The sequence below is a fragment of the Lissotriton helveticus genome, chromosome 1_1, assembly GCF_964261635.1.
Source record: "Lissotriton helveticus chromosome 1_1, aLisHel1.1, whole genome shotgun sequence".
NCBI classification, from domain to species: Eukaryota; Metazoa; Chordata; class Amphibia; order Caudata; family Salamandridae; genus Lissotriton; species Lissotriton helveticus.
In genome coordinates this window covers 2,128,887,840-2,128,912,723 of record NC_136057.1, presented here as the reverse complement: position 1 = coordinate 2,128,912,723, position 24,884 = coordinate 2,128,887,840, and the positions used below count along the sequence as shown (strand labels likewise).

The 24,884-nt window shown below is 47.0% G+C and overlaps 1 protein-coding gene across 9 annotated transcripts in view; it reads left to right on the top strand.

Annotated features, from left to right (window-relative positions):
• The window catches only part of HFM1 (helicase for meiosis 1), a 4,349,684-nt gene that overhangs the window by 2,465,925 nt on the left and 1,858,875 nt on the right, over positions 1 to 24,884 (top strand). For all 9 annotated transcript variants that reach the window (XM_078646278.1, XM_078646275.1, XM_078646244.1 and 6 more), the window contains one exon: positions 8,920 to 9,053. In XM_078646278.1, the coding sequence (XP_078502404.1) occupies positions 8,920 to 9,053 (134 nt within the window). The remainder of the gene's footprint in view (positions 1 to 8,919; positions 9,054 to 24,884) is intronic.

Here is a 24,884-nt window from a genome sequence, read left to right as displayed (position 1 = left end):
AATTTTTCAGGACTATTGTTGATCCCCGCAGCATTCCAAGACAGAATTTTTAGACTACTGCTAAAGATTGGGAAATAGCTTTGGGTTATCTTTTGATTTGCTTAACAAAGCCCCAGGAAGCCAATTCCATTGTTGGTTATCCTCTCTTATGGAGTTATAAGTATTTTGCGGGGCAGGAATTACTTGGGACACTAGCCGTTTAGTTTTTAATACACATATTTTTAATTCCTCGAAGAAAGGAGGGTAACCTGCTTGACCCCTGCTCCGTTGAATAGGTCTATTTTCACAGAATCTATCTCCACAATTCACCAAAACAGGTATCACATCAATTCCTCGACTTTGAAAACTTTCAGCTTGCTTCATAATGAGGTTCACTATTAGCTTGGAGTAGAACGTTACCCTAGTATGGGAAGTATTATCGGTTCTTGATATAAAAAGCAAATCAATATCATTGGATTGAATTCATTTTAGGCTCTCTATATCTCTAAAACATTTGAGTAGCAATGATCTATTTAATGCTACATCGTGATCAAACAATGGAAGAAAATCAAGAATCAATGTATCTACAGGGACTTCCGTAATTTTTCTAAGAGGTTCTTGCGAACAGGCTGTAACTTCAACTAGAGAATGAAAAATAGGCGCAGCGGGATTGAGAACACCTGAAACAGAGGGTGCTAGCTTTGTCACTTCTATTTTTGGAAGGAGAATCGTAGATCTCCCCCCCTCAGGGGGAGGTCCTCCTATAGATAAAATAGAACCATTAGGGAAAACTTTATTGCAGTCAGCAAGGGGTACTTGGGTGTCGGGAATACAAGAATTTGAATCCTGCTTCAAGAGCCCCTTATCTTGCTCTTCCGTACTTTGCAAATCATTTGACTGATCTTGAGAGTCCTCAAATATTATTTGTCTCACCCTTTTTTTCCTATGTCTACGATTTGGTTTTCTCTTTTTTCCTCTACACCTTTTGTGCTTCCCTATTATTTCTTTTCCTTCTTTCTCAGACCCCTTGGATTCTGGCATGAAGATTGGGAAGAGAGCTTTGTCAAGTTTACAATCTGCGGAAATCCCATCTTCTTCTATAATTTCAAGAACCGAATCTCTTATACAATTATAAGCTGAAGATGTGGGGACTGGATAAGGTTCATTTCTAGCTGGGACCCCCAAAGTAATTAAATCAGGATTATAAGGCATGCACATAGGAACATTTCCGGTGGAAGGAGCACCAGGGGACACCAGGTCTTGCGGACCCGCTCTAGGATCTGGTTCCACTGTCTTCTCTGGAAGTCTAAGTAATAAAGCCTTTAATATCTGAGTGACAGATTCCAAAACACAGTCAGAGCTCCCCACGAATTTACTTAATAACCGTAATATCGAAGACAACAACTGTTCCAAAACAATCAATGACTCCAAAATAGGCTTTTCATGTCTATCCAAGCCTAGTGGTATAATAGGATCAATACCTGAAATATTGAGCACAGGGCTTTTTGAAAGGTTAAACTGCATAGAATTTTGAGATTTGAGGGAGGGGGTGCTACTATAGAGCTGCAAGCCAGAAGGTGTAGTTCCAATCGGGGTCTTAGCGTCTTCATATAATTTCAGTGAACCATCTGCTAAGTAACGACCACACAACTCCAAGTCAATATCTAACCCTTGAGAGTCACCATTACATATCTCCTTTGGCTGGGTACTTCTTACTAAATCATTAGTAAAACACATGTCAGGTTTTGAGAGGGCATTATTTTGATGCACAATCTCTATTCTAGAAGCGAGCAAATTAACACTGCCGGAGCTTTCTATAGGGGTTAAATTATGCCCCTCACAAGATTGTAAGTCGGGAATCGATTTTTCTACCACAACTGGCCCCTTCTTTACTAACGCAGCATCTACGCCAAGCAAAGGAGCTACCCCTATATTCATATTTATAGACGTTTCCTCTGGGTCAGCCTCCTTCACCAAGTCCTTATCCATAGTCTTTTCCCATAACTGAAATAGCTGGCATTGTCCTTTTAATTGAAGATTTTTTGATTCCTTGTTTCGTAGGGGGTTAGATCTTGTCTTAACACAAGACCTTCCCCCCAAGAGTCTCCCAGAACGTAACTTTTTTGCGGTCAGCTTTAGACTTGTATCCAAGACGAAGGTAAAGCGTAATATCAATATGAGGAACAATAATTAGCAGTTTAAAATAAATAAAATAGGGCAATTGGAGAATGCGAAAGTGAGTTCCAATATTAGTCATCAAGTCAAAGTCTATATAGGCATGAATGGCTAGTACAATCTATCAAACAAAACAAAAGGAAACGGAAGAATCAAATAAATAAGATTACGATAAGTGGGCCCAGCCCAGCCTACTTCAGCCACTGAGGGCCCGCCCTTTGCCCGGGCTTTGCCCCGGGTGCTCCCGCGCGCTCCCGCGCACGGGGGTGACGCGATCTTTATGCGCCGCCTGGCGCGCTGCTGGTTGCGTCTCCCGCCGCTATGCAGGGCGGGAAACGTAGTCCTGTGCCTCCCTCCACTCGGCAGCCGCTATTAGTTGTTGGCTGCGGCGGCAGGAGGGGGACAGAGACAGGCAGGCACAAGGGTCCACAGGAAAAAAGGTATGCTCTCACTTTTCCGGTTCCGTAGAGCTCTTAGCAATGCTTTGCAGTGTCACCCGCTCCACCGGGACATTATGATCAAGGGATCTCAAAGCGTCATCCACAATGTGAGTTACTGCTGTTTCAGTACTGTGCCCTGTTCTGAAACATGACTGGTAAGGGTCAAGGAGTTGATATTTCTCTATGTGGTTGAATAGCAGCGAGTGGACGCATTTTTTGAGCAATTTAGCTAGATTCAGTATGCTGGTGATAGCTAGGTCGGAAGTTGTTAGGATCAGATCAATCCGAGTTGGACTTTTTAGGAATGGGAGTGACTTGCCCCGCATTGAGGCAATCGGGGATCCTTCCCTGTATGAGAGATTCATGAATGATCCTGGACAACAGAGGGAGGCTGGCTGAATTGAGATCTTTAAAAAACTTAGCAGGTAGAGGATCGCTGAAATGGTTGGATGGTTTAAGGTATGCCTTGTTGTGTAGAAGCTCCGAGACATCTGGAAGGAGAAAGGAATTCCAAGATGCGTCATTTTTGAGAGAACAACCAATGGGCAAGGATATTGCAGAGGGTTCCACCAACTCAGCTGATGATGCTGTGAGGTTCAGAGGCCTCAAAATAGGGGAGCTCAAGCTCAATTGTCCTTCTTTTTTCAGAGAAATGAACTGTGAAATCCTCCCACTAGGGAGCAAGGAAATGTGAGACGAGATTGGATTGGAAGATTGGTTAGCTTGTTGCTTGATGATTTCAAAGAGCTTCTTGGGTCTATTTTTAGCGCCATCCAGCTGAACCCTGAAGTGGCCTGTTTTAGCAATACCGATGTGTTTGCTGTAGGTACTTCTCACCTTCCTTAGCTGAGTGAGACTTGCGGTGGAGGGCGTATTTCTCCAAAGCCTCTTTGAGAGTCTAAGATTGCGTCGCTCATCATTTAGGGCACCATTAAACTAAGGTTTGGATTGTTTGACTGGAATCATTTTGAGTTGCTTTGGTGCAATAGTATCAAGAATGTTAGCCACAGTGTTAATGTAGTGATCAGAGAGATCATTAAGGTTGGTCATTTTGGGAGGGGGCTGAAATCTATTATTGGTGATTGATGTTAGAATATTGATGTTGAGGTCACTCATATTGCGCATCAGTTATTTTGCTTTAAGAGGTTGGACCTGTCTACACGAGACCTTTTCTAGGATGTGGAAGGAAATTTGATAATGATCTGACCAGTCACAGGGTAGGATGTCGCCCAGTTGTATGTTATTTTCTTTGGCAATGATAATGTCGAGAGTGGCGCCTTTGTTGTGGGTAGGACCTTACAGACCTGTGAGAAATTAAGATCCGAGAGGAAAGCCTTAAAGGAGTAGACTAAAGGATCATTTGTATAATTCCAGTGTAGGTTAAAGTCTCTGAGAAACATATGGCAAAGTTGGTCCGAGCGCAAGCTAATGGCTTCCATGATTTGCCCTATGAAGATCAGATTATCACCCGGTGGATGATAAATCGAGTGAAGCAAACAGGTCTTCTTGCCCTTATTCCAAATTTCAATGACCAGTTGCTCACAGGAGGACAGCACAGAGCGTTGCAAATGCGTTACCGGAGGTTGGAGCGATGAATGCATGCAATGCCCCTCCCCCCTTTTTATTAAGTCGATCGCGTCTGATGATGGTGTAATCAGGGGGATTAAGATGTCGAGAACAGGGGAGGAGGCATCATGGTGCCAGGTTTCAGTGAGAATCAGTAAGTCCAAGTCTTGCAAAATGGTGAGTTCTGAAATATCAGCTGCATGTTTCACAGCCGATCTACAGTTGAGAACTATCGATTTGATGTGATGGTTGGTAGTGATCACTTCATGATAGGAGGTAGTTATTTGAAATGGGTTTTCCTTGTTAACCGATCTGTGGTTGACACTCGGTTCCCTGTCAGGGTCCGAGGAGATGGTAGGGATGTTGAGAATAGAGTAAGAGGAGGAGAAAGTCCTCGAGCCACTGTACGAGAATAACAGAGCGAGAATGTCCTCATCTGATAGCTGAAGCTGGAGTCTACAGGGTTTAAAATGATGGTTAGCTGTAGGCCTAGAACTCCAGCTGGAGCTAAGAGGAGAGTGGATAGAAGATTGATCGTTAGCTTAGAACATTTTCTGGGAGGGGTGTGTATTGCAGAGCTTCACCATCTTCATGGAGAACTGTAGTAGGGTCTGCATGATCTATTTAACAGCAAGCAGATCCTGCTTGAGGTCAGCAATCTTCTCCTCAAGGCAAGGCCAGTTAATGCCCTCTTCCGCTGATCCGGAATGAGCAAATGGGTCTAACCCAAATGTGAGAGGGGTATTAGAGGGTAGATGAAGTCCCTTACCACAGTTACAAAGGGAAATAGATTCCAGCTTGAGAATGGGCTTGCTGTCCCCCAAGGCAGGAGGGTTATCATGTATCACTCCTCAAAAGAGCTACACCTGCCGCCAGCGCCATGGTGCCATGTTCGTTTTCCTCTTCAGTTTCTTTACCTTCTCTCAGTTGTCAGTATTGTGGGTAGGCATAGGCAGACCCCTTTGGCCTTTCAAACAATACTTTAGATTACACCTATTGCGCCAAGCTATCCTTCACAAACCCTTTTGTACTATGCTATACATATCGCTCTATTTGTCAGGGGCCGCTTGTTGAAATGCTATGAATCGAAATTTGCCTAGCATCGTGACGGTAAGGTTAAATTCTATTAAGGACTTGGAGGCAAGGATTATGCTTTTCTTCCTTCGCTTTATTAAACAAAACCAAACACAGCAGCCAGAAAAGCAATAAAGATGTCTTTTTCCTCCAAGAACAGAGAAAAAACATCATATAATGAATAACAAAAACAAGTACATCATGGTCTATGAACATCAACGCCCATCATTCCATGGGGAAACACCGCAACATAGTCCTTCTACACTGTCCACGCGATTCCATTGAAAGGTCCTCCATTTTATGAAGCCCTCCTCTTTCTTTGCGCAAATCACGCCTGAATATCATTGGGCTTGTTTAGCTCCATCATTTCCTGCAATACAAGGAAAGGACGAGGAATTACTCTGTCCATAACCACAAGACAATACCTCAACATTCTCAATCAAAGTCAACACAGTCCAACCATCAAAATCGATATTTTTTAAAACTAGTTTACTTACTTCCATACGGGCGGGTTCGCACCAGTTGTGCAACGGGAGGGATAATCCTCGCCTCCGAGTACTTAATAGAATTGAAACATACCGTCACGATGCTAGGCAAATTTCGATTCTATGTCAGGACCGGAGGCTCGGATTATGCTAGTTCAAAGCTTACTTACCACTAACTGTGCCACATCCACCACTGGTTTAAAATAAAACCTCTTGAAGGTGGAATCTGAAGACCAATGAGAGACGCATGAGGTCCGCCAATGAGGCACCCAGAGAGAAAGCCTTAGATGCCATCGCACCCCTTGCTGAATGTGCCCCAAACTGTTTTGTATCAATACCCGCATCTTGCATGACCCATCTCACCCATCTGGCTTTGGTGGGTGAGGAGACTGGTTTGTGCGGTTTCCGTAAAGCAATAAGAAGTTGCCGTTCGCCCGGAGGGCGAAATTCAAGGGTCATATCCTCGTAGGATTTAAGACAATTTATCACACAAAGTTTGAGCACATCTGTAAAGCCGGATACGAAATTGTCCTCAAATCCGACTTGGTACGACGACCTACTGTGAACGTAACCCCTTCCGGGGAAAAACTCTTGATGTAACATCCAAAGCACGGTCAACCGAAACCTAGCCACAGAAGACCAGACACAACAGCATGGCTAGCATAGCGGAAAGTTCTCTCAAAGAAAGGTACCTATTCTGCTGCCAAGAAAAGGTTCAAGACCAAATTGACGCCCCAGAGGACTGAATATCGAGGTTCAGGGGGTAGCGAAAGGCGGACCCCTCGCAAGAGGCGATAGACTAGCGGATGTTCCCCAATCGGGGTTCCGTCCACCGGACAATGAGCTGCAGAGATCGCTGAACGAATCACATTAATAGAGTGGTAAGCCAGACCATCCGTAGGCAGTTCCGCCAGGAAATTTAACATAGGAACGACGCCGGCGACCACGGGATCCAAGCCCTGTCGAAGACACCAATGCATCCACTTAGTCCAAGCAGACCAATACCGTTTTTCTGTACTGTCTGCCCAGGTCTTTGACAAGAGATCCTGAGCCGATCCCGAAAGGCCTGGCAGCGACCATCGTCTCCTGAAAGCCTCCATTCCATGAGGCGGAGAGAACTTTGGCAAATGAGATGGTGCTGCTCCCCGTCCGGATTCAGAAGAAGATGAGGAAGCGGGGGAGTAGGATTGGAAAATCCCAAGAAAATTCCAGAAGAACTGGAAACCACACTTGAGATCTCCAAAATGGCTTCACCACCACCACCTCTGCTCCCAGAAGTCGGATTCCGGTGGCGGCGGGGAAACGGAAGGAGATGGTCCGGACTTTGCCAAGGAAGTACTTTTCAAGCGCTCAAAGGCGTCCTTATCCACCCCTTGCGCTCACTCAACGCCACCTTCCCCACATACCTTTTTAGGTGGAGAGGCACCCTCCTCAGGTAACGGAGCCGGGACAGGGGGAACGGCACCTAGGTGAGCTTGTGCTAGTTTAGCGCACTCCGCTATAATGCGGTTTGAAAGGCGTTCCTCCATAGGGGCCACCACTTCATTTACACATCGGTAGATGGAGCTATCCACCACTTCAAAAAAATCATCGAGAGGTAAGTACTGGGTGGACTCCTCTTCCTCATTATAATTCTCTTGCTCAATCCTGCCTAGGATCCCCAACAAGAACATCTTACTACACTGTGAGGATCTAGCACCTGACTATCTTGTTGTAGGCTAAAGCTACAAAAACAACCCATTTGCATAGGGGATAACAGGCCAGCAGCGCATGTGAATTTCGGCAGACCAAGAGGGCTTCACAGGATTTAATGCGGACTGGCCGCTGTGAGTGTTTGTAAAACAACACCCCAAGCGCGCAGGCCCTCTAATTAGACAAGGCCAGCCACCACCCAGTGTGCTACTTAACTCCAGAAAAAATAATTGTGTGTAATTAAACCTGCCCGTAGGCGATTTCGGAGCATTATCCTCCTCACAGTACAGCCCAGCGGGTGTCCAAGCACTCACGGTGCGGGATGATACGGACCCCGAAGGGCGTTCAAAGGTGTGGTGGCAGAGGGACATGCTCCGACGCACTCAGCTCCCTCAGCGCGGAGCAACGAGGCGTGCGGGCACCCCCTTGCGGGCAACAGACCCCGCCGCATGTGGGCCAGCCGCATAAGGAGCGAGAGAACGCTCCTGCGGCATAAAAAGGGAATCTGCAAAACAAGAAAAAACACTGCCAGTGACAGGAACAATCGCGTTCCCTAATGTAATAAGCCCAACATGAATAAAGGCAATTAAAACAGCCAATAGGATAAAAAAGTCTGATAGAAAGAAAAACAGCATTTAACTCTGGCTGCAGCAGCGAAGAAAGAGGAGGGCTTCATAAAATGGAGGACCTTTCAATGGAATGGCGTGGACAGTGTAGAAGGACTATGTTGCGGTGTTTCCCCATGGAAAAATTGTAGTTGATGTGCATGGACCATGATGTACTTGTTTTTTGTTATTCATTATATGATGTTTTTTCTCTGTTCTTGGAGGAAAAAGACATCTTTATTGCTTTTCTGGCTGCTGTGTTTGGTTTTGTAAAATAAAGCCAAGGAAGAAAAGCATAATCCGAGCGTCCGGTACTGACATAGAATTGATATATCCTATCACCACTGCAGTATATATTACAAAACCAAAAAAAAAGATCGTTCCCCCCAAAAATCTGTCTCAAATGGATGGTCCTGATGGGCGATTGTAAGAAACTCTGTTTAAAGCGTAATATAGAGTTCTGAAGAGGAAGGCTGAATAACAGGTTACGCAAAGGTCGGAATTGCTTTAGACAGTCTTGAAGACTTTAAAATAGATGAGAATAACTTTATCTGCAAACAAAAATGGTGTGTACTCTTGTTATGTTCAGATAATATGTATGGAGTGTATACGCATCTGTTTATAGGGAAATCTGAGAGGTTGATTTAGAAGCAAGAACGTGTGTGATATACATGGTACATTTCGGAATAATTTGTTTTATATGTAGTTAGATGAAATGATAAAAGATTGTTACACTTATAAAGATATTTAACATAATGACATATGTAATTTACTATGTAATATTTATGATATAGTGACCTTTAACTTTGGCATATTTTAAGGCAATAAATGCAAATAATTTCTAAAAAGGCTTTGAGTGTTTGTAAACATTGTAATCTATTCTGATGTATGTTTAACTGTTAGTCTACACAGGCACCTTATCGAGCATTTAAATGCAGAAATTGTACTACATACCATCACTGATGCTTGCATTGCTTTGAAATGGATACAGTCCACATTTCTGTACATTAGAGCTTTGAAGAATCCAGCTCATTATGGTATGTTATTTCAGCTCTCTTTCGTTCGGTATGCTCTGTGAGAGTTGCATACATTTGCTTTTAACCTTTTAAATTGTACTTCCACTATAATGTTCATAGATGCTTTGTGTACTTGATTGTCGGTATCACCTACTGAAACAGGCCAGTAGTCATACTTTATAAATAGTGGGTCTGATGCACAAAAAGAGAGATTCCTCAAATTGCTGCAAATTGTGCATTGATTAGTTGCAATCTGTCTCTGATTTTGTTATACAACCTATGAACTAATATATTCTGTTGTAAAAATCTTCTTCACAGGGTGTTGAAGAATCATCTGTTTAATAAATATTATTCGGGAGGTTGCAATTTGCGACCCCCTGTGATTGGCTACGAACATAGGAAGGACCACTGTTTACTACCCTTCGCTGTCCCCAAGTACGCAGTCGCAAATCTTCTGATTTTGCAAATTGCATTCTTTACAACTGCAAAATGTCTTTCTACATCAGGCCCAGTATTTTCTGTATGTCAGTGTTCCATAATTTCCCCTGTGTTTGGCATTAAATTTCACAAATTAGATAGACTAGCTGAACAATTTGAATTAAGACTCACCATGGGTTGACATTCATTTATATTTACAAGTTATAGTTTGCATATCATTCACTCTGGACCATATTGTGAAATGACAAACACTAACACTATGTTTCTCTGTGCCAAAAAGGTGCTGTCACATATATGATGGGATAAGGTATATTGGGATATTGGGAGAAATGTAGGCACCAAAACTGACATTCATTATATACCAGGCCTATTTGCACATGCGAAACACTTAACAACACCTAAGGATATTAGTACAAAGCTGAGCCTTTTTAAGAATTGCCACAAGCTTGTGTATTTTGCACAGCATTATGCAAGAAGGCAAACTCAACTCTGGTTTTAGAGGAGCAATACCATTTAAACACTTGAAGAATCACGCTCTCCATTCCATTTTCTGTTCATGTCTAATCTGGAATTTTTGTTTTGTACTCCTCAGTCAGAGTATTCTTCTGGTTTTAGGTTTGTGTTTATGGCTGAATGGCACTTTGAAATGTCCTTATGGTAGTAGTTGTATACTGCTGGGCCACAATGCTGGGTATCACTCGATGTTATACATCATGCAAATGAGGTCTGTCCTCTTTTCATTGCCAGTCTTCCATCAGTGATCTGACCTCCCCCGAATCCTTAATGCTTATATATTGTGGACACCTGATTTGACCAAAGGACTGCATGAACATACTAAAGGAAGCTAAATGTCCTTCCCCAAAATGTTCTTACAATTGTAAAGAACCTTTGAATATAGTGTCTGAGGAAGCAGGCATATTTGAGAACTTACCAGGAATAAATGCTATTGCCTTTCCTTCTATAAATGGCTAATCCTGGTTAGCAATTTCCTTTTGGCTACCATTATAGCTTTCTAAAAATATCCTTTTTGCTAATCTTTTTCTGAGGATCCTGTGATTAAAGAATCGAAAAATGCCCCCCGCATCCCCCCCACCCCGGTAAGTAGACAATACCACAATACAAAGAGATAATTGCAGGAATTAGATGTTACAAAAACTCTGCATTGTTTATCCATACAAGAGCAAATGGAGGGCTAACATTGTCTAAACGGGCCGTAGTCAGATAAATAGTATCCTATATCCTAGCATGTTCTAAGAAAGCTAATTGGCTTCAAAGCATCAAGCTCTTTCGATCGGGGCTAAAACATCAGATGGTTCACTGATGAGAAACATCTCTGATTTTCAGGCTTCATTCCCAGCCCTTGCAGTTACAAGCACAGAGCAACCAAGCACTATCAAAGGTGAGAGGTGCTAGTGTTCCACGCGAACTAGGACTCCAGGTTTTCAGTCTCCAATGGAAAGATGACCATCGAAGACTCCTTGACTCTTGTGTGTAGATCTAAATGAATATTGAAGACCTAACAGCGGTGGTATAGGGTAAATCAAGGAACAGTATAACACAATTACCATAGTTGTTAAAATCCAACATTTTGAATTGGTTATTATCAATTATTCAAAACACGTTAATCACTAAAACTGTAGTGCAACAGAATACAGTGGTCAAACCAGCGTGATACACTATTAACTTTATCAACTGTTCGATCACCAAATGAAACTAGATTATTGTTTGGGGTGAGCGACTGCCACGATAAGGAGCGAACACAACTCTTGTCAGGGTGAACCCTTAAAGTTGCTAAATTAACATGATCTGAGCCCCCGGGTAGCCTTGGCACAGAGCAGACATGCTCAACTTAGAGTAATGTGTTACGTATTTATGCAGTACCAAAACAATGACAAAGTAAAAACATCAAGCAATACAAATGCCAAATCAAAGACAAAAAATTGAGTAAAATTAATAAACAAAATTACACCAAAACAGAATCCATTAAGGGGACCGGAGATATGAATTTCTAAAAAGTAGAAATAGCACCACGAAAAGTAAAGCGATAATGATAGTCAATGATCATGGTCGACCGGGACCAATGTGCAATGTCAGGCTGACTGAGATGGAGCTTGTGTCGGATGTGCAAATGGATTGTCTAAGTGAAAGTCTGGAAGTCAGAAGTTTGAAAAGGTTCCTAATTCCATTGGTCTAGAGGAAACGTTTCCAAACTTTCTTCCTGTGCCCAAGGCTCCACAGGAGTGCATCTCTCAAGTCCCCAGAGACTCAGGGGAGGCATTGATAGACTCTAAGCGGAGGCCAACACAGGTTCCAGTCCAGGTCCAGTTGTCACTAGTCAGTACTTCCAGGAGAAGGCTTCTTGTAGCTTGTAAGTTAACCGACTCTTGGAGACCACTTCTTTGTCCTGGCTACAAGGGGGGGGGGGGCAGGTCCCATCCTTCAGGGCTCCTCCTAGGTCACAGACACCAGGCCCAGTTCTCTTCTGTTCTTCCACAGGTCCAGAAAGTGGTCTGTAAAGGTGCCTTTGGGTGCCACATGCATGCCTGGAACCAGCCAGTGGGAGTAATCACTCCTGGGTACACCCTACCCAATGGGGAAAATGCTCTTGGGGAAATCCTACCCACTTTCCAGTAGCTCATGTTTGCCTTACTGCAAACAGGTGCATAATGCCATGTGTCAGAGTATTTACAACATCGCTAACTTATTTGGCATTACTAAACTTGGGATCTAAGAATTGTGGGTGTGTAAGGGAGTGTACTATTATATTCACTAGTGTCCTCCCACATCTACCACTAAAATCAAGTTTGAAGCAAACACTGTTCCCAGTACAAACCTAGAGGCAGACGTCTGGTAGGACAAAAGCAGGGTCTTTCAGCAATCAGACAAAGATAAGCAAGAATGTCCTGGCATTCTACTACTGCCTTTTCAAGTGTGCCTAAGTGTTACATATGTCTCAACAGACCTGTCAGGCAGGATTTGACATTGTGGTATCAGCAGAATACCCAAATCTGTCACCCTGCCTATTCTGTTGAGGTCATAAGAGCCATCTCTGCCCATTCAGGTCAACCTATTATGTTCTTTTAAGAGGAATTTCACACCTCTTACTGGCTGATCACAGTTCGGGAGTTGCTTGAGAGAGTTAATGCAAATTTGTATCCAGGAACTTCAGGTAGGGAAAAGGTAACTTTGTAAAAGTTACTTTTCCTTAATATTTATTAAAAATACCAATTTAACATTGATTTGAATTTTGAAAAGCTATTAAAAAGTGTTGTTTAATTATTTTTCTAACAGGTCCCATTCCAAGATACAGTTTTAAGTAGAAATCAGAGTGCACATTCACACTCTAAGACAGCTCGGCCTGACACAGTGAAAAAACCTTTTATGGCCTTCTCACTATAAGAACATGGTATTGTTAATTTTCTACCTATACCACTTTTAAAATAACCTGCATCCTCCCTTGTGGGCTATTAGGCCTATATAGGAGTGATTTAATAATATATAAATGGGAGATCTTTCCCTTTGTAAATAGTTACTTTGAAAGGTTGCACTTCACGTTTTACACTACAGCTGTCGAGTTATTCTGACATGGCCTCTAGCCATTTTTGCACTGCCACTGTAGTGGAAGGCACAATAGTGCTGGTGTCCACAAGTGGTGTTTTACTTCGAAGCCCTGGGATCACTTTCTCTACCATATACTAGGGACTTACAGGCAAGTTAAATATACCAGTTTGGAATAAGCCAATGTAACTATGGTTAAAGGTGAATTACAGGCACTTTACTCCAGATTAGGGGATTAAAGTATAGAGAGTTCTGAAGCAAGCAAAAATAGCGACCAGAAAAAGGTGAGAAATCAGGGATGACCATGCAGAAAAGGCAGATTTGCTATAATCACAAACACCAGAATAACCCTCAAAGCCAAAACACAAGACAGTGGAACACCACATAACTCTTTGATACATCTTAAACTTTATCATTCATGCACTACTAATAGTATCATTTAATTGATGTGTTTTCCATCACTCTCCTTTCCAAGTTACCGTTGCAGGCAAAGCTCATAGTTCTTTCAATTAATGTTATAGTTTCAACCTCCTTTCACTGCTCAGAAGCCCCTGATGACCACAGTTTAGGAGTTCTTTAGATGACCACATTTTGCAGTTTTCCCTAACTCATTAAGCTGGCAATCTAATATGAGTGTCATCATTTTTGTTCCAATTCAATATGCCTCAACTACATGCTTCCACTCGTATTTTGCAATTTTTAATTACAGTCAAATATTCCACTCACAATCACAGGAGTTATGTAATGAGTTGCTGCACAAAACAAGTTCCCGCAGAGGACCTTTTGTTGTGTTTATTTATTATCTTTCAAACTTTAACAACAATCATAATGGGGAATTATACTTTAGATATATAAAATCCGCAACCAACACACACGGGCAATCTGTCTCAAATGGATGGTCCTGATGGGCGATTGTAAGAAACTCTGTTTAAAGCGTAATATGGGAGTTTCTGATGAGGAGGGCTAAATAACAGGTTATGCGAAGGTCGGAATTGCTTTAGACAGTCTTGAAGACTTGCGGAAGCCGGATATCGGAGAGCTCAGGACACAATCTGGACTCCAGGCGAGTCTAATACTGCTCTTAAAGCGGCCTGTGAGGCTCGTCAAGTGACCTGAGCTGCCATTACTGTCCCCTGTTGTAGTTGTGGTCACCAATTACGTTCTGGCTGATGGAGCAGGGTGGAGTGACAGACAGGTGTGGGCAGCTTATCGTGAAAGGAGGTCGTAGAAGTTGCAAAGTGGGCAAAACGGCTGGGAATACTGGCACGGGGGAGTGCCCAGCCCTGTGAATTGCAAGAGAAATAGAGCAATTGAAGCAAGAAGAAGTCATAGAGGAGACGTACTGGGAGGTAAATTACTTAATTGACTTACTGATCTCGCAATAGACTCTCATGCAGACATGCAGTCTAGGACCTACCTGATCCATTAAACAGCTTTGTTCATTGACCGCTGATCACTGAGACGCAGACACAGACGAGACACCATTAAAAATAAATAAATAAACAAAAATAAACCTCTGCCTATATGAGACAAGGAAGTGCAAAATACCCAAACTAATCGATCATCACATAACATCCTGCGCCTTCGTGCCCCCTGTATAATTTATTCCTGAGAGTCCTATACAGTGGTGGAAAAGGCGGTGTACACTGCAATTCATAACCTTCGTTCAATGAGAATGGGCAGGTTAAGGAGAGAGATAACGATGATTCGGAGTCGCAAGCAAACCCGGGGGGGGGGCGCCCACAAAGGGGTCACCAGGCCTGCAGAGCTAGTAGAATTAACTCTCAGATCAAACCAATTGAGCACGTCGCCAGCTGCCCTATCGTCACCCATAGAAAAAGGCTGTACAAATATTCATTTATCAACCAAGGAACAAACTATAATTGCTAAGGTGGACTCATCTTCCCTCCACTCCCTTGTTGACAAACAAATGTTACATCATGGGGGTGATCGAAAGATGACACTTAGAGACTACTACAAGAAAACCGCCTTCGACAACTATGAAAAGTAGAGCAGCTTCCTCTGTAGCACAATTTAACACTGAGCCCCCAACAACAAAAGCTCCACAAATTACAGTATGTGCCAGGGTGCATGTTCCTCTGCCCCCACAAGATGACCAAACACTCTCGGCAGCGCAATAAAAGCAGACAGACCTGAGAAATCTGTAAAATCTACAACAGAAATAGTTGCACAGATTGAAGATAGGTGGAGCGTCAGTCATTTCCTAGGCCATGCCGTACCCCACATAATTTGTGTCCGATCGTCATATCAAGTGAAAATTCTCATATTAACCAGTGTACCATGATTAATCATCAAGTGGAAGTACTAGACTGAAAAGACATGCAAACACCCACTAATGGCCTCATCTTCAGTCCACCAGCAGCTCAAAAGACTCAGGCTCTAACTGGAAATATAAAACCTCTTTCGCCAAATGCATCAGTTTACATGAATGATCTAGAAAAATCCGGCTAAGTGACCAGTCATTACTGGATTTATGTTTTTTCAAACTGATCCTATTAGGACAGGGAGCGCACAGGAAGGATAAGCTTCAAATCCACTCTGGCCACAACTTCTGCAAACTTTGCAATCTACAGTTTCAGCTTTAAACTACCATTCTGATAAATTTGATCTTCAAGTTGATCTAAATACACTTGCAGTGTACACAGAAGGAATAGCCTGCAATATTGACGCCTTAAACAAACTGATCATAAGAGCCCAAACAAAGACCAACTTGATTCAATCAGTATGTTGTTGTTCGCTAAAAATAGACAGCCTGAATTCCCGGCCTACTTTTCTCGCTACAGTTTACACAGAAATTAAGAATATCACGATGGGATCGGCGGAAGGCCTACAACAAACGGACACTGCACCATTGCAGACTTCTAATGCTCACATCAAAGCAAACTCAGACACCAACACCGGAAATGATGTATCCCTCGCTGCAGAAGAAAAAGCAAAGGCATCAAGACAAAACTATTACCCAGTGAATCTGAAGAGTAGAAGCCCTTACTCCCCCCAGTTGCCCAATCAAGACCAGCCAGAACCACGGACTAAATCACCATCCGTAATAACGGCATTGCTAGACAGCCCAGGGACAGGATCAAGTAATTGAATCACTCAAACAGAAAAGAAAAGTCTCCGGAAACAGCGGAATAAGGTAAAAAATTCCACGCAACATACAACTTGTGAATTTTACAAATTGTTAAGAACAAATTCTAACCATATTAAATTGATGGTGAAAGCAGCTCTCCTAAATCAGGAACTACCTTCACATTAACCCAGGACGCTGTATCTGAACCCACAAACTCTAACCAACAGTGCTTAAAGCCACAGGACCATATCTTCAAAGGGATCCCAAGGCCACCATTGCTCTCAACTGTCATTGGCGCGGAGGGAAAACGTTGTATTCCTATTATAGCAGATCCACCCAAAGAAGCTTGTGTCAATCCTCCCCCAACAGCAACCTTAGAGTTATCGGGAGAAATCATGAATAACTTCAATAAAGAAATCCCGGCCCAACAATCCCCTTGTCTTGTTCGAAAAAGTGGTAAAGGCACGATTTGACAGCAACAAAAGGATCCATACTGATCTAACATTGAGTTCTATGGATTCCATCAGGATCATGGTAGCAACGGACATGGCCACGAGAACCAAGCATAAGGACGTTTCCCAATGGGACACAAACAGAAGGGAAGAGGCCTCCAATATGATCAGAACCGTAAAGGAAAAATCTAGCCGTGACACACTGGAACAGAACGAAAACACCAGGTAATTTTGTTTGACCCAGAGTTCTCCTCACAAATACCAAATGACTTTAAAATAAGGGGAACAGTCTAAGATTGTTCAAATCTATTCCTGATCTCAGCAAATTGGAGTCCAGTGACATTGAAGCTATGAGATTTCTTCCCCCTAAAGGTCATCGAACTGTAGAACCAACATTAGTAACAGTTACATCATTAGCAATTAAAGAACGAATACAAACAACAGCGGAGGTCTTTCTTTTGTGTTGTAAGCAAAATAACAATGGATTAAACCCAGATCTGTGACTGAGGGTGAATGTTTTGACAATGTGCATTATTCCGTCCATCATCTTTTGTGTTTTGCTGTTCGCCCTATGTGGGAAGGGTATGCCCAGACATGAGTCCCGTGCTCACTACACCACTGGAGTTAAGCTATCCTGGCTGATGACAGCTGATAGCCAGAAACCTGTCCTAGGATGCTTGATTCCGGTCCTGGGAAGACATGGCTTGGCAGTTCAGACTGGACTGTTCCCATGAGGCACAGGGTCAAGACTGATTTGCATATGCCCATGTCTGAACTCGGGTGGCGTGGTGAGCAAAATAACGATGGTTAAAACCCAAATCCGTGACTTGGGGTGAATGTTTTGGCAATGTGCAACATTCCGCCCATCATCTTGTGTGTTTTGCTGTTTGCCCTATGTGGGAAGGGTATGCCCAGACGTGGGTCCCGTGCTCACTACGCCACTGGAGTCAAGCTATCCTGGCTGATGGCCAGAAACCGGTACTAGGATGCTTGATTCCGGTCCAGGGAAGACATTGCTTGGTAATTCGAGCTGGACTTTTTCCATGAGGCACAGGGTCAAGACTGATTTGCATATGGCCATGTCTGAACTGGGGTGGCGTGGTGAGCAAAATAACGATGGATTAAGCCCAGATCTGTGACTGGGGGTGAATGTTTTGCCAATGTGCAACATTCCGTCCATCATCTTGTGTGTTTTGCTGTTCGCCCTATGTGGGAAGGGTATGCCCAGACGTGGGTCCCGTGCTCACTACGCCACTGGAGTCAAGCTATCCTGGCTGATGACGGCTGATAACCAGAAACCGGTCCTAGGATGATTGATTCTGGTCCAGGGAAGACATGGCTTGGCAATTCGGGCTGGAATGTTCCCATGAGGCACAGGGTCAAGACTGATTTACATATGGCCATGTCTGAACTGGGGTGGCGTGGTGAGCAAAATAACAATGGATAAAACCCATATCTGTGACTGGGGTGAATGTTTTGCCAACGTACAAGATTCTATCCATCATCTTGTGTGTTTTGCTGTTTGCCCTATGTGGGAAGGGTATGCCCAGACGTGGGTCCCGTGCTCACTAAGCCACTGGAGTCAAGCTATCCTGGCTGATGACGGCTTATAGCCAGAAACCAGTCCTAGGATGCTTGAATCTGAAAGAGACACGTTAGTGATAGATTCCTTACCTTAGAATATCCCCAGGCGTCAGACTGGATCCGGAAATGTTTTGCGTAGCAGTACCCTTGCGCGTCGGTAGGCGTCGTCTGCGGCTCCGCGTCCGTCGTGGGCGCCATGATGATGTCGTCGGAGTACTTAGACGCCGCCTCCGCGTGCTGACGTCAGTTCTTCTTTTTTCCGCGCCAGCAGCGCAGATCCGGAAAAAGTGGTACCTTAGTCACTTTTTGACTAATTCTTTTTGATCTTTTTGATCTCCTTTTTCGGTGCCGGTAGGGATGCCTGGTTTCAAGCCCTGTGAGGATTGCGACCGACTGATGTCAGTAACGGACCCTCACCGTCGGTGTCTCCACTGTCTCAGCGTCGACCACGACGACAAGGCCTGTTCCGACTGCCGGGCCCTAACTTCGAAAGCTAGATGGGAGCGGTCCCGTAAGCGACTCGAACTCCGGCAGTCGGCCCCGCGCCAAGAGAGGTCCCGGTCCGGACGGAGGTCGAGGGACCGGTCGCGGGAGCGGAGCCATCATAGCTCCGGGAGTCGACATCACTCCTCAGGGTCGAAGTTGTCAGGTAAGCACAAGAAGTCGAAGAGACGTCATCGCTCTTCCGACTCCCCCCGATTCTCACGCGACGCGGCCGGGGGTTTGGGTGGCACTGCACACGCGGCTCCGTTGGAGTCGCAGGCGCCGTGTCCGGCTTCATACCCTTCGGTCCCTGGGCCTAACGCGACGCCGGAGGAGATCGAGCGGTTCCTCATGGCCATGAGGTCCCTCTCTCCTCCGACTGGCTCCGTGGCGCCTTCGGGCCCAGCGGAACCATCTGGGGGTCCTAGCGGGTCGGGGGCTCCGGCCCCGACACCGTCGGGTGCTTCGGCTCCGACGCAGCCGGCGCCTTCGGGCCCGGCACCGCAGGGCCCCACTGGATCCGGTGGATTTAACAACCTCCCCGGCGCCGACCCCTCAGGTGTCACCACCGACGCCTCACTCGACCCCGTTCCGGCTCCGGTGCGGCGCCGCTGGGCGCCGCTTCAGACGCCGTTCGGAGAGTTTACTTTCCATGAACCGGTCCCATCCTTTGATAACCCAGGGTACCAGGAGATGGGTGATGAGGAGGATTGGGAGGGGTCTGAGGACCCTCTGGTACGTGAATGCCAGTCTCATGAGGACTGGGCAGGTGAACTTGGGGAGGCCAGTGGTATAGACACTTCGCCTGACACTGGCTTTGTCTCGCCTCCTACCGTGGCTACGGAGGAGGGGGCAACCTATAGTGTGGTGTTGATGAGGGCAGCCAAGGCCTTGGGCCTTGAGCTCCCCGTCGCGGCCTTGAGGACTAACCTCCTCACCGAGGTCCTTAAGCCGCAGTCATGCGCAGCCGAGCCTCTGCTGCCGTTTAACAAGGCCTTAACCGACGTTCTTTTGGGCACTTGGTCCAAGCCCGCTACGGGTTCGACCGTAGATAGGAACGTGGCCAGACGCCACTGCCTGGCCCCGGTTGGCCCATGTTTCCTGTTCACCCACCATACCCCCGAGAGCCTGGTCATCCAGGCCTCCAATTCCCAGACCGCATTCCCGTCGGCTCCGCCGGACAGGGAATCCAAGAGGTATGAGCAGTACGGTAAAAAGATCTTCTCGTCCCTTAGTCTGGGTCTGCCGTCTTCCAATACTGCATGCCTCTTGGGCCGCTACACCCACTCTCTGTGGGATACGGTTGCGGAAGTTCTGCCTGCCAGAGTGTCCGTTGGAGGTACGGGCCAAACTCGGCCAAGCCCTTGTGGAGGGCCGGGCTGCAGCCCAAAATTCTATCCGGTATGGGCTGGATACCACCGACTCACTAGGTAGAGCGATGGCAACGACGGTGGCGGCCTGGTTGAGGTCCGCCAACGTTTCGGCCGATGTCCAAAATACACTGATGGACATGCCGTTTGATGGCCGTCGCCTCTTTGGCGACAAGGCAGACCATGCGCTTGAGCGCTTTAAGGACTCCATGGCTATGGCCAAGTCCTTGGGCCTCTCGGCCCCGCGCCAGCAATCGGCTGCCTTTCACTCCTTTCGTGGCCATGGGAGGGGCGTACCCACACGTGCTGCCAGCCACGCTCCGCAGGTTAATACCCAATGCGGTGGCGGCCGTGGGAACCGCCGTCCCGGCGGTCGGGGACAACGGCGAGGTCAGTCCACACCTTCCCCCGCAGCATCCGCCTCAAAACCCTCCTAGTCCGTGCTTTCAGGCCCATGTGATGCCAGTGGGGGGCAGGGTTCGCCATCACCACCTCCACTGGCGCACTGTCACGTCGGACAGGTGGGTGCTGCAAATCGTCCGAAGGAGCTACTTCCTCCCATTCGAGGCGACTCCTCCAGCCATGCCACCGCAGAACCACTGTGTATCGGGGAATCATTTGCGATTTCTGCAGGAGGAAGTTACGGCCCTCTTGGCCAAGCGGGCCATCGAGCGCGTTCCTGGGCCAGAAGTAGGGTGTGGTTGCTACTCCCACTACTTTCTGGTACCCAAGAAGGGCAAAGGGGGCCTACACCCTGTCTTGGACCTACGGAACGTCAACGGCTTCCTCCGGAAGGAGAAGTTCAAAATGCTGACTCTGGCTCAGGTCTTAGCTGCCCTGGACCCAGGAGACTGGATGACAGCGTTGGACTTGCAGGACGCTTATTTCCACATCCCCGTCCTGCCGGCCCATCGGCGCTACCTGCGGTTCACGGTTGGCCACGAGCACTTTCAGTATACCGTGCTCCCCTTCGGCCTTACCAGCGCCCCACAGGTGTTCACAAAGGTGATGGCGGTGGTCGCAGCTCATCTGCACAGGTTAGGGGTTTCAGTCTTCCCCTACCTCGACGACTGGCTGTTGAAGGCGGGCTCGCCCCAGACAGTCGTCAGCCACCTCCAGTCTACGGCAGATCTCCTGCACCAGCTGGGGTTCTCCATCAATGTGCCAAAGTCACACTTGTGCCCCTCTCAGAAGCTCCTCTTCATCGGAGCGGTTCTCGACTCAGCGCAGTTCCGGGTTTACCCACCCGAGCAGCGGGTCCGGGATATTCAGGCTCTGATTCCGATCTTTCAGCCTTTATCCCGGGTCTCGGTCAGGTTGACGCTGCGGCTTCTGGGGCTGATGGCCTCCTGCATCCTACTGGTGCATCACGCCAGGTGGCGGATGCGGGCTCTGCAGTGGGACCTGAAGTTTCAGTGGGCCCAGCATCAGGGCAAACTGTCTGACCACGTCCTGATCTCGGAGGGCACTGCGAGACAGCTGCAGTGGTGGCTCACGGACCGCGATTGGGTCAGTGGCAGATCCCTCTCCCTTCCCCAACCGGAGCACGTAGTTGTGACGGACGCGTCCCTCCAGGGCTGGGGAGGCCACATGGGAGAGGCGGAGATCAGAGGCCTCTGGTCTCCGGCGGAGTCCCAGCTCCATATCAACCTTTTGGAGCTGAGGGCGATTCGTCTAGCACTGAAGGCATTCCTCCCCTCTGTCCGGGGGAGAGTAGTGCAGGTGTTCACGGACAACACCACCGCCATCTGGTACTGCAACAAACAGGGCGGGGTGGGGTCGTGGACCCTTTGCCAGGAGGCTCTGCGCCTCTGGCAGTGGCTGGAACAGCAGGGCGTGACCCTGGTGGTTCAACACCTGGCAGGTTCTCTGAACGCCAGGGCGTACGAACTCAGCCGTCGGTGCATGATGGATCACGAATGGCGTCTGAACTCGGACGTGGCGCAAGGCCTCTTTCAGCGATGGGGAGTGCCTTGGTTAGATCTATTCGCCACCGAAGAGAACGCGCAATGTCATCAGTTCTGCGCGTTGGAATTTCCAAGGCGGCACTCGCTCGGCGACGCTTTTCGTCGCGTGTGGAGTTGCGGTCTGTTATACGCCTTTCCGCCTATACCACTTCTGCCCAGAGTGCTGAAGAAGATCAAGCGCGACCGGGCACAAGTCATCCTTGTGGCTCGGGACTGGGCACGAAGGTACTTGTATCCAGAGCTACTCAGTATGTCAGTCAATCCCCCGGTTCATCTGCCTCTTCAGGAGGACCTTCTGTTGCAGCAGCAGGGGACGGTCCTCCACCCGAGCCTTTCCAGTCTCCACCTCCATGCTTGGAGATTGAGCGGCGACAGTTGAGGCAATTTGACTTGCCTCCTGAAGTCTGTAATGTCATTCTGGCAGCCAGGCGTCCCTCCACTAAGTCGGTATACGCCTGCAGGTGGAACAGATTTGTGGCATGGTGCACAGCAAAGGCTGTGGATCCTCTTGCTGCCCCTCTTTCTGAGGTTCTTCTCTTCCTTCTTTCTCTTGCCCAGCAGGGCTCTGCTCTGGGCACTATCAAGGGCTATCTTTCTGCCCTTTCAGCCTTTCTGAGGCTGCCTGATCAACCTTCTTTGTTCAAGTCCCCTATTGTAAATCGATTTCTGAAGGGCATCACCCACACATTCCCTCCTGTTCCGTTTGTGATGCCTCAGTGGGACTTGAACCTTGTTCTTACGTTTCTGATGTGCGCTCCGTTTGAGCCAGTTTACAACTGTCCTCTGTGTCTTCTTACATTGAAGACTGCCTTCGTGGTTGCCATCACCTCTGCCAGGAGAGTGAGTGAGCTCCAGGCTCTTTCTTGTACTCCTCCTTTCCTTTCTGTCCTTCCGGACAAGGTTGTGTTGCGTACTAAGCCATCTTCCCGGCCCAAGGTTGTCGAGGCGTTCCACATCGGGCAGTCTAACACCTTGCCCACCTTCTTTCCGCCACCGCATCCCTTTAAAGAGGAAGAGCGACTCCACCGTCTGGACCCAAAACGTGCGCTCTCATTCTATTTGGATCGCACACACCAGGTCCGGGTGGATGACCAACTCTTTGTTGGTTACGTGGGCGCTAAGAAGGGAAATGCGGTGCACAAGAGGACCATCTCCCGGTGGATCATCTTGTGTATCCAGGCATGTTACTCTTTGGCTAAAAAGGAGCCCCCTGTTGGATTGCGGGCTCATTCCACCCAAGCCACGGCGACTACAACCGCCCTGGGCCGGGGAGTGCCCTTACAAGACATCTGTCAGGCAGCTACGTGGGCCTCGCTGCACACGTTTGCAAGACACTACTGCCTGGACAGCCAAGTCCGGAGGGATGGCTTCTTTGGCCGTTCTGTCCTCCATGACTTTCTGGTGTAATTATTGGTTCGCAGACCCACCACCGGGGTTGGTATTGCTGGGGTATCTATTCTAAGGTAAGGAATCTATCACTAACGTGTCTCTTTCAGATGCACAAGTTACTACTTGTGTAACGATATATCTGTAAGAGACATTAGTTAGTGATAGATTCCTTACCGACCCACCCATCCTCCCCGTTCTGCGAACCGATATCTAGGGTTAGGGTTGTCCCCTTTCAGGGCCCTAGTTTCAATGGCACCAGTGTTGGTTTTTAACATGGCTCAGCACTTCTGGTGCAGAAAAGCTGTGTCTAAGAACTGACGTCAGCACGCGGAGGCGGCGTCTAAGTACTCCGCATCACGGCGCCCACGACGCCGACGGACGCGGAGCCGCAGACGACGCCTACCGACGCGCAAGGGTACTGCTACGCAAATAATTTCCGGATCCAGTCTGACGCCTGGGGATATTCTAAGGTAAGGAATCTATCACTAACTAATGTCTCTTACAGATATATCGTTACACAAGTAGTAACTTGTGCTTCCGGTCCACAGAAGACATGGCTTGGCAGTTCGGGCTGGACCGTTCCCATGAGGCACAAGGTCAAGACTGATTTGCATATGGCCATGTCTAAACTGGGGTTTCGTGGTGAGCAAAATAACGATGGATTAAACCCAGATCTGTGACTGAGGGTGAATATTTTGCCAATGTGCAACATTCCGTCCATCATCTTGGGTGTTTTGCTGTTCACCCTATGTGAGAAGGGTATGCCCAGACGTGGGACCCGTGCTTACTACGCTACTGGAGTCAAGCTATCCTGGCTGATGACGGCTGATAGCCAGAAACCGGTCCTAGGATGCTTGATTCCGGTCCAGGGAAGACATGGCTTGGCAGTTCGGGCTGGACTGTTCCCATGAGGCACAGGGTCAAGACTGATTTGCATATGGCCATGTCTGAACTGGGGTGGCGTGGTGAGCAAAATAATGATGGATTAAACCCAGATCTGTGACTGGGGGTGAATGTTTTGCCAATGTGCAAGATTCCGTCCATCACCTTGTGTGTTTTGCTGTTCGCCCTATGTGGGAAGGGTATGCCCAGATGTGGGTCCCATGCTCACTACGCCACTGGAGTCAAGCTATCCTGGCTGATGACGGCTGAAAGCCAGAAACCAGTCCTAGGATGCTTGATTCCGGTCCAGGGAAGACATGGCTTGGCAGTTCGGGATGGACTGTTCCCATGAGGCACAAGGTCAAGACTGATTTGCATATGGCCATGTCTGACCTGGGGTGGCGTGGTGAGCAAAATAACGATGGATTAAATCCAGATCTGTGACTGAGGGTTAATATTTTGCTAATGTGCAACTTCGTCCATCATCTTGTGTGTTTTGCTGTTCGCCCTATGTGGGAAGGGTATGCCGAGACGTGGGTCCCGTGCTCACTACACCACTGGAGTCAAGCTATCCTGGCTGATGACGGCTGATAGCCAGAAACCAGTCCTAGGATGCTTGATTCCGGTCCATGGAAGAC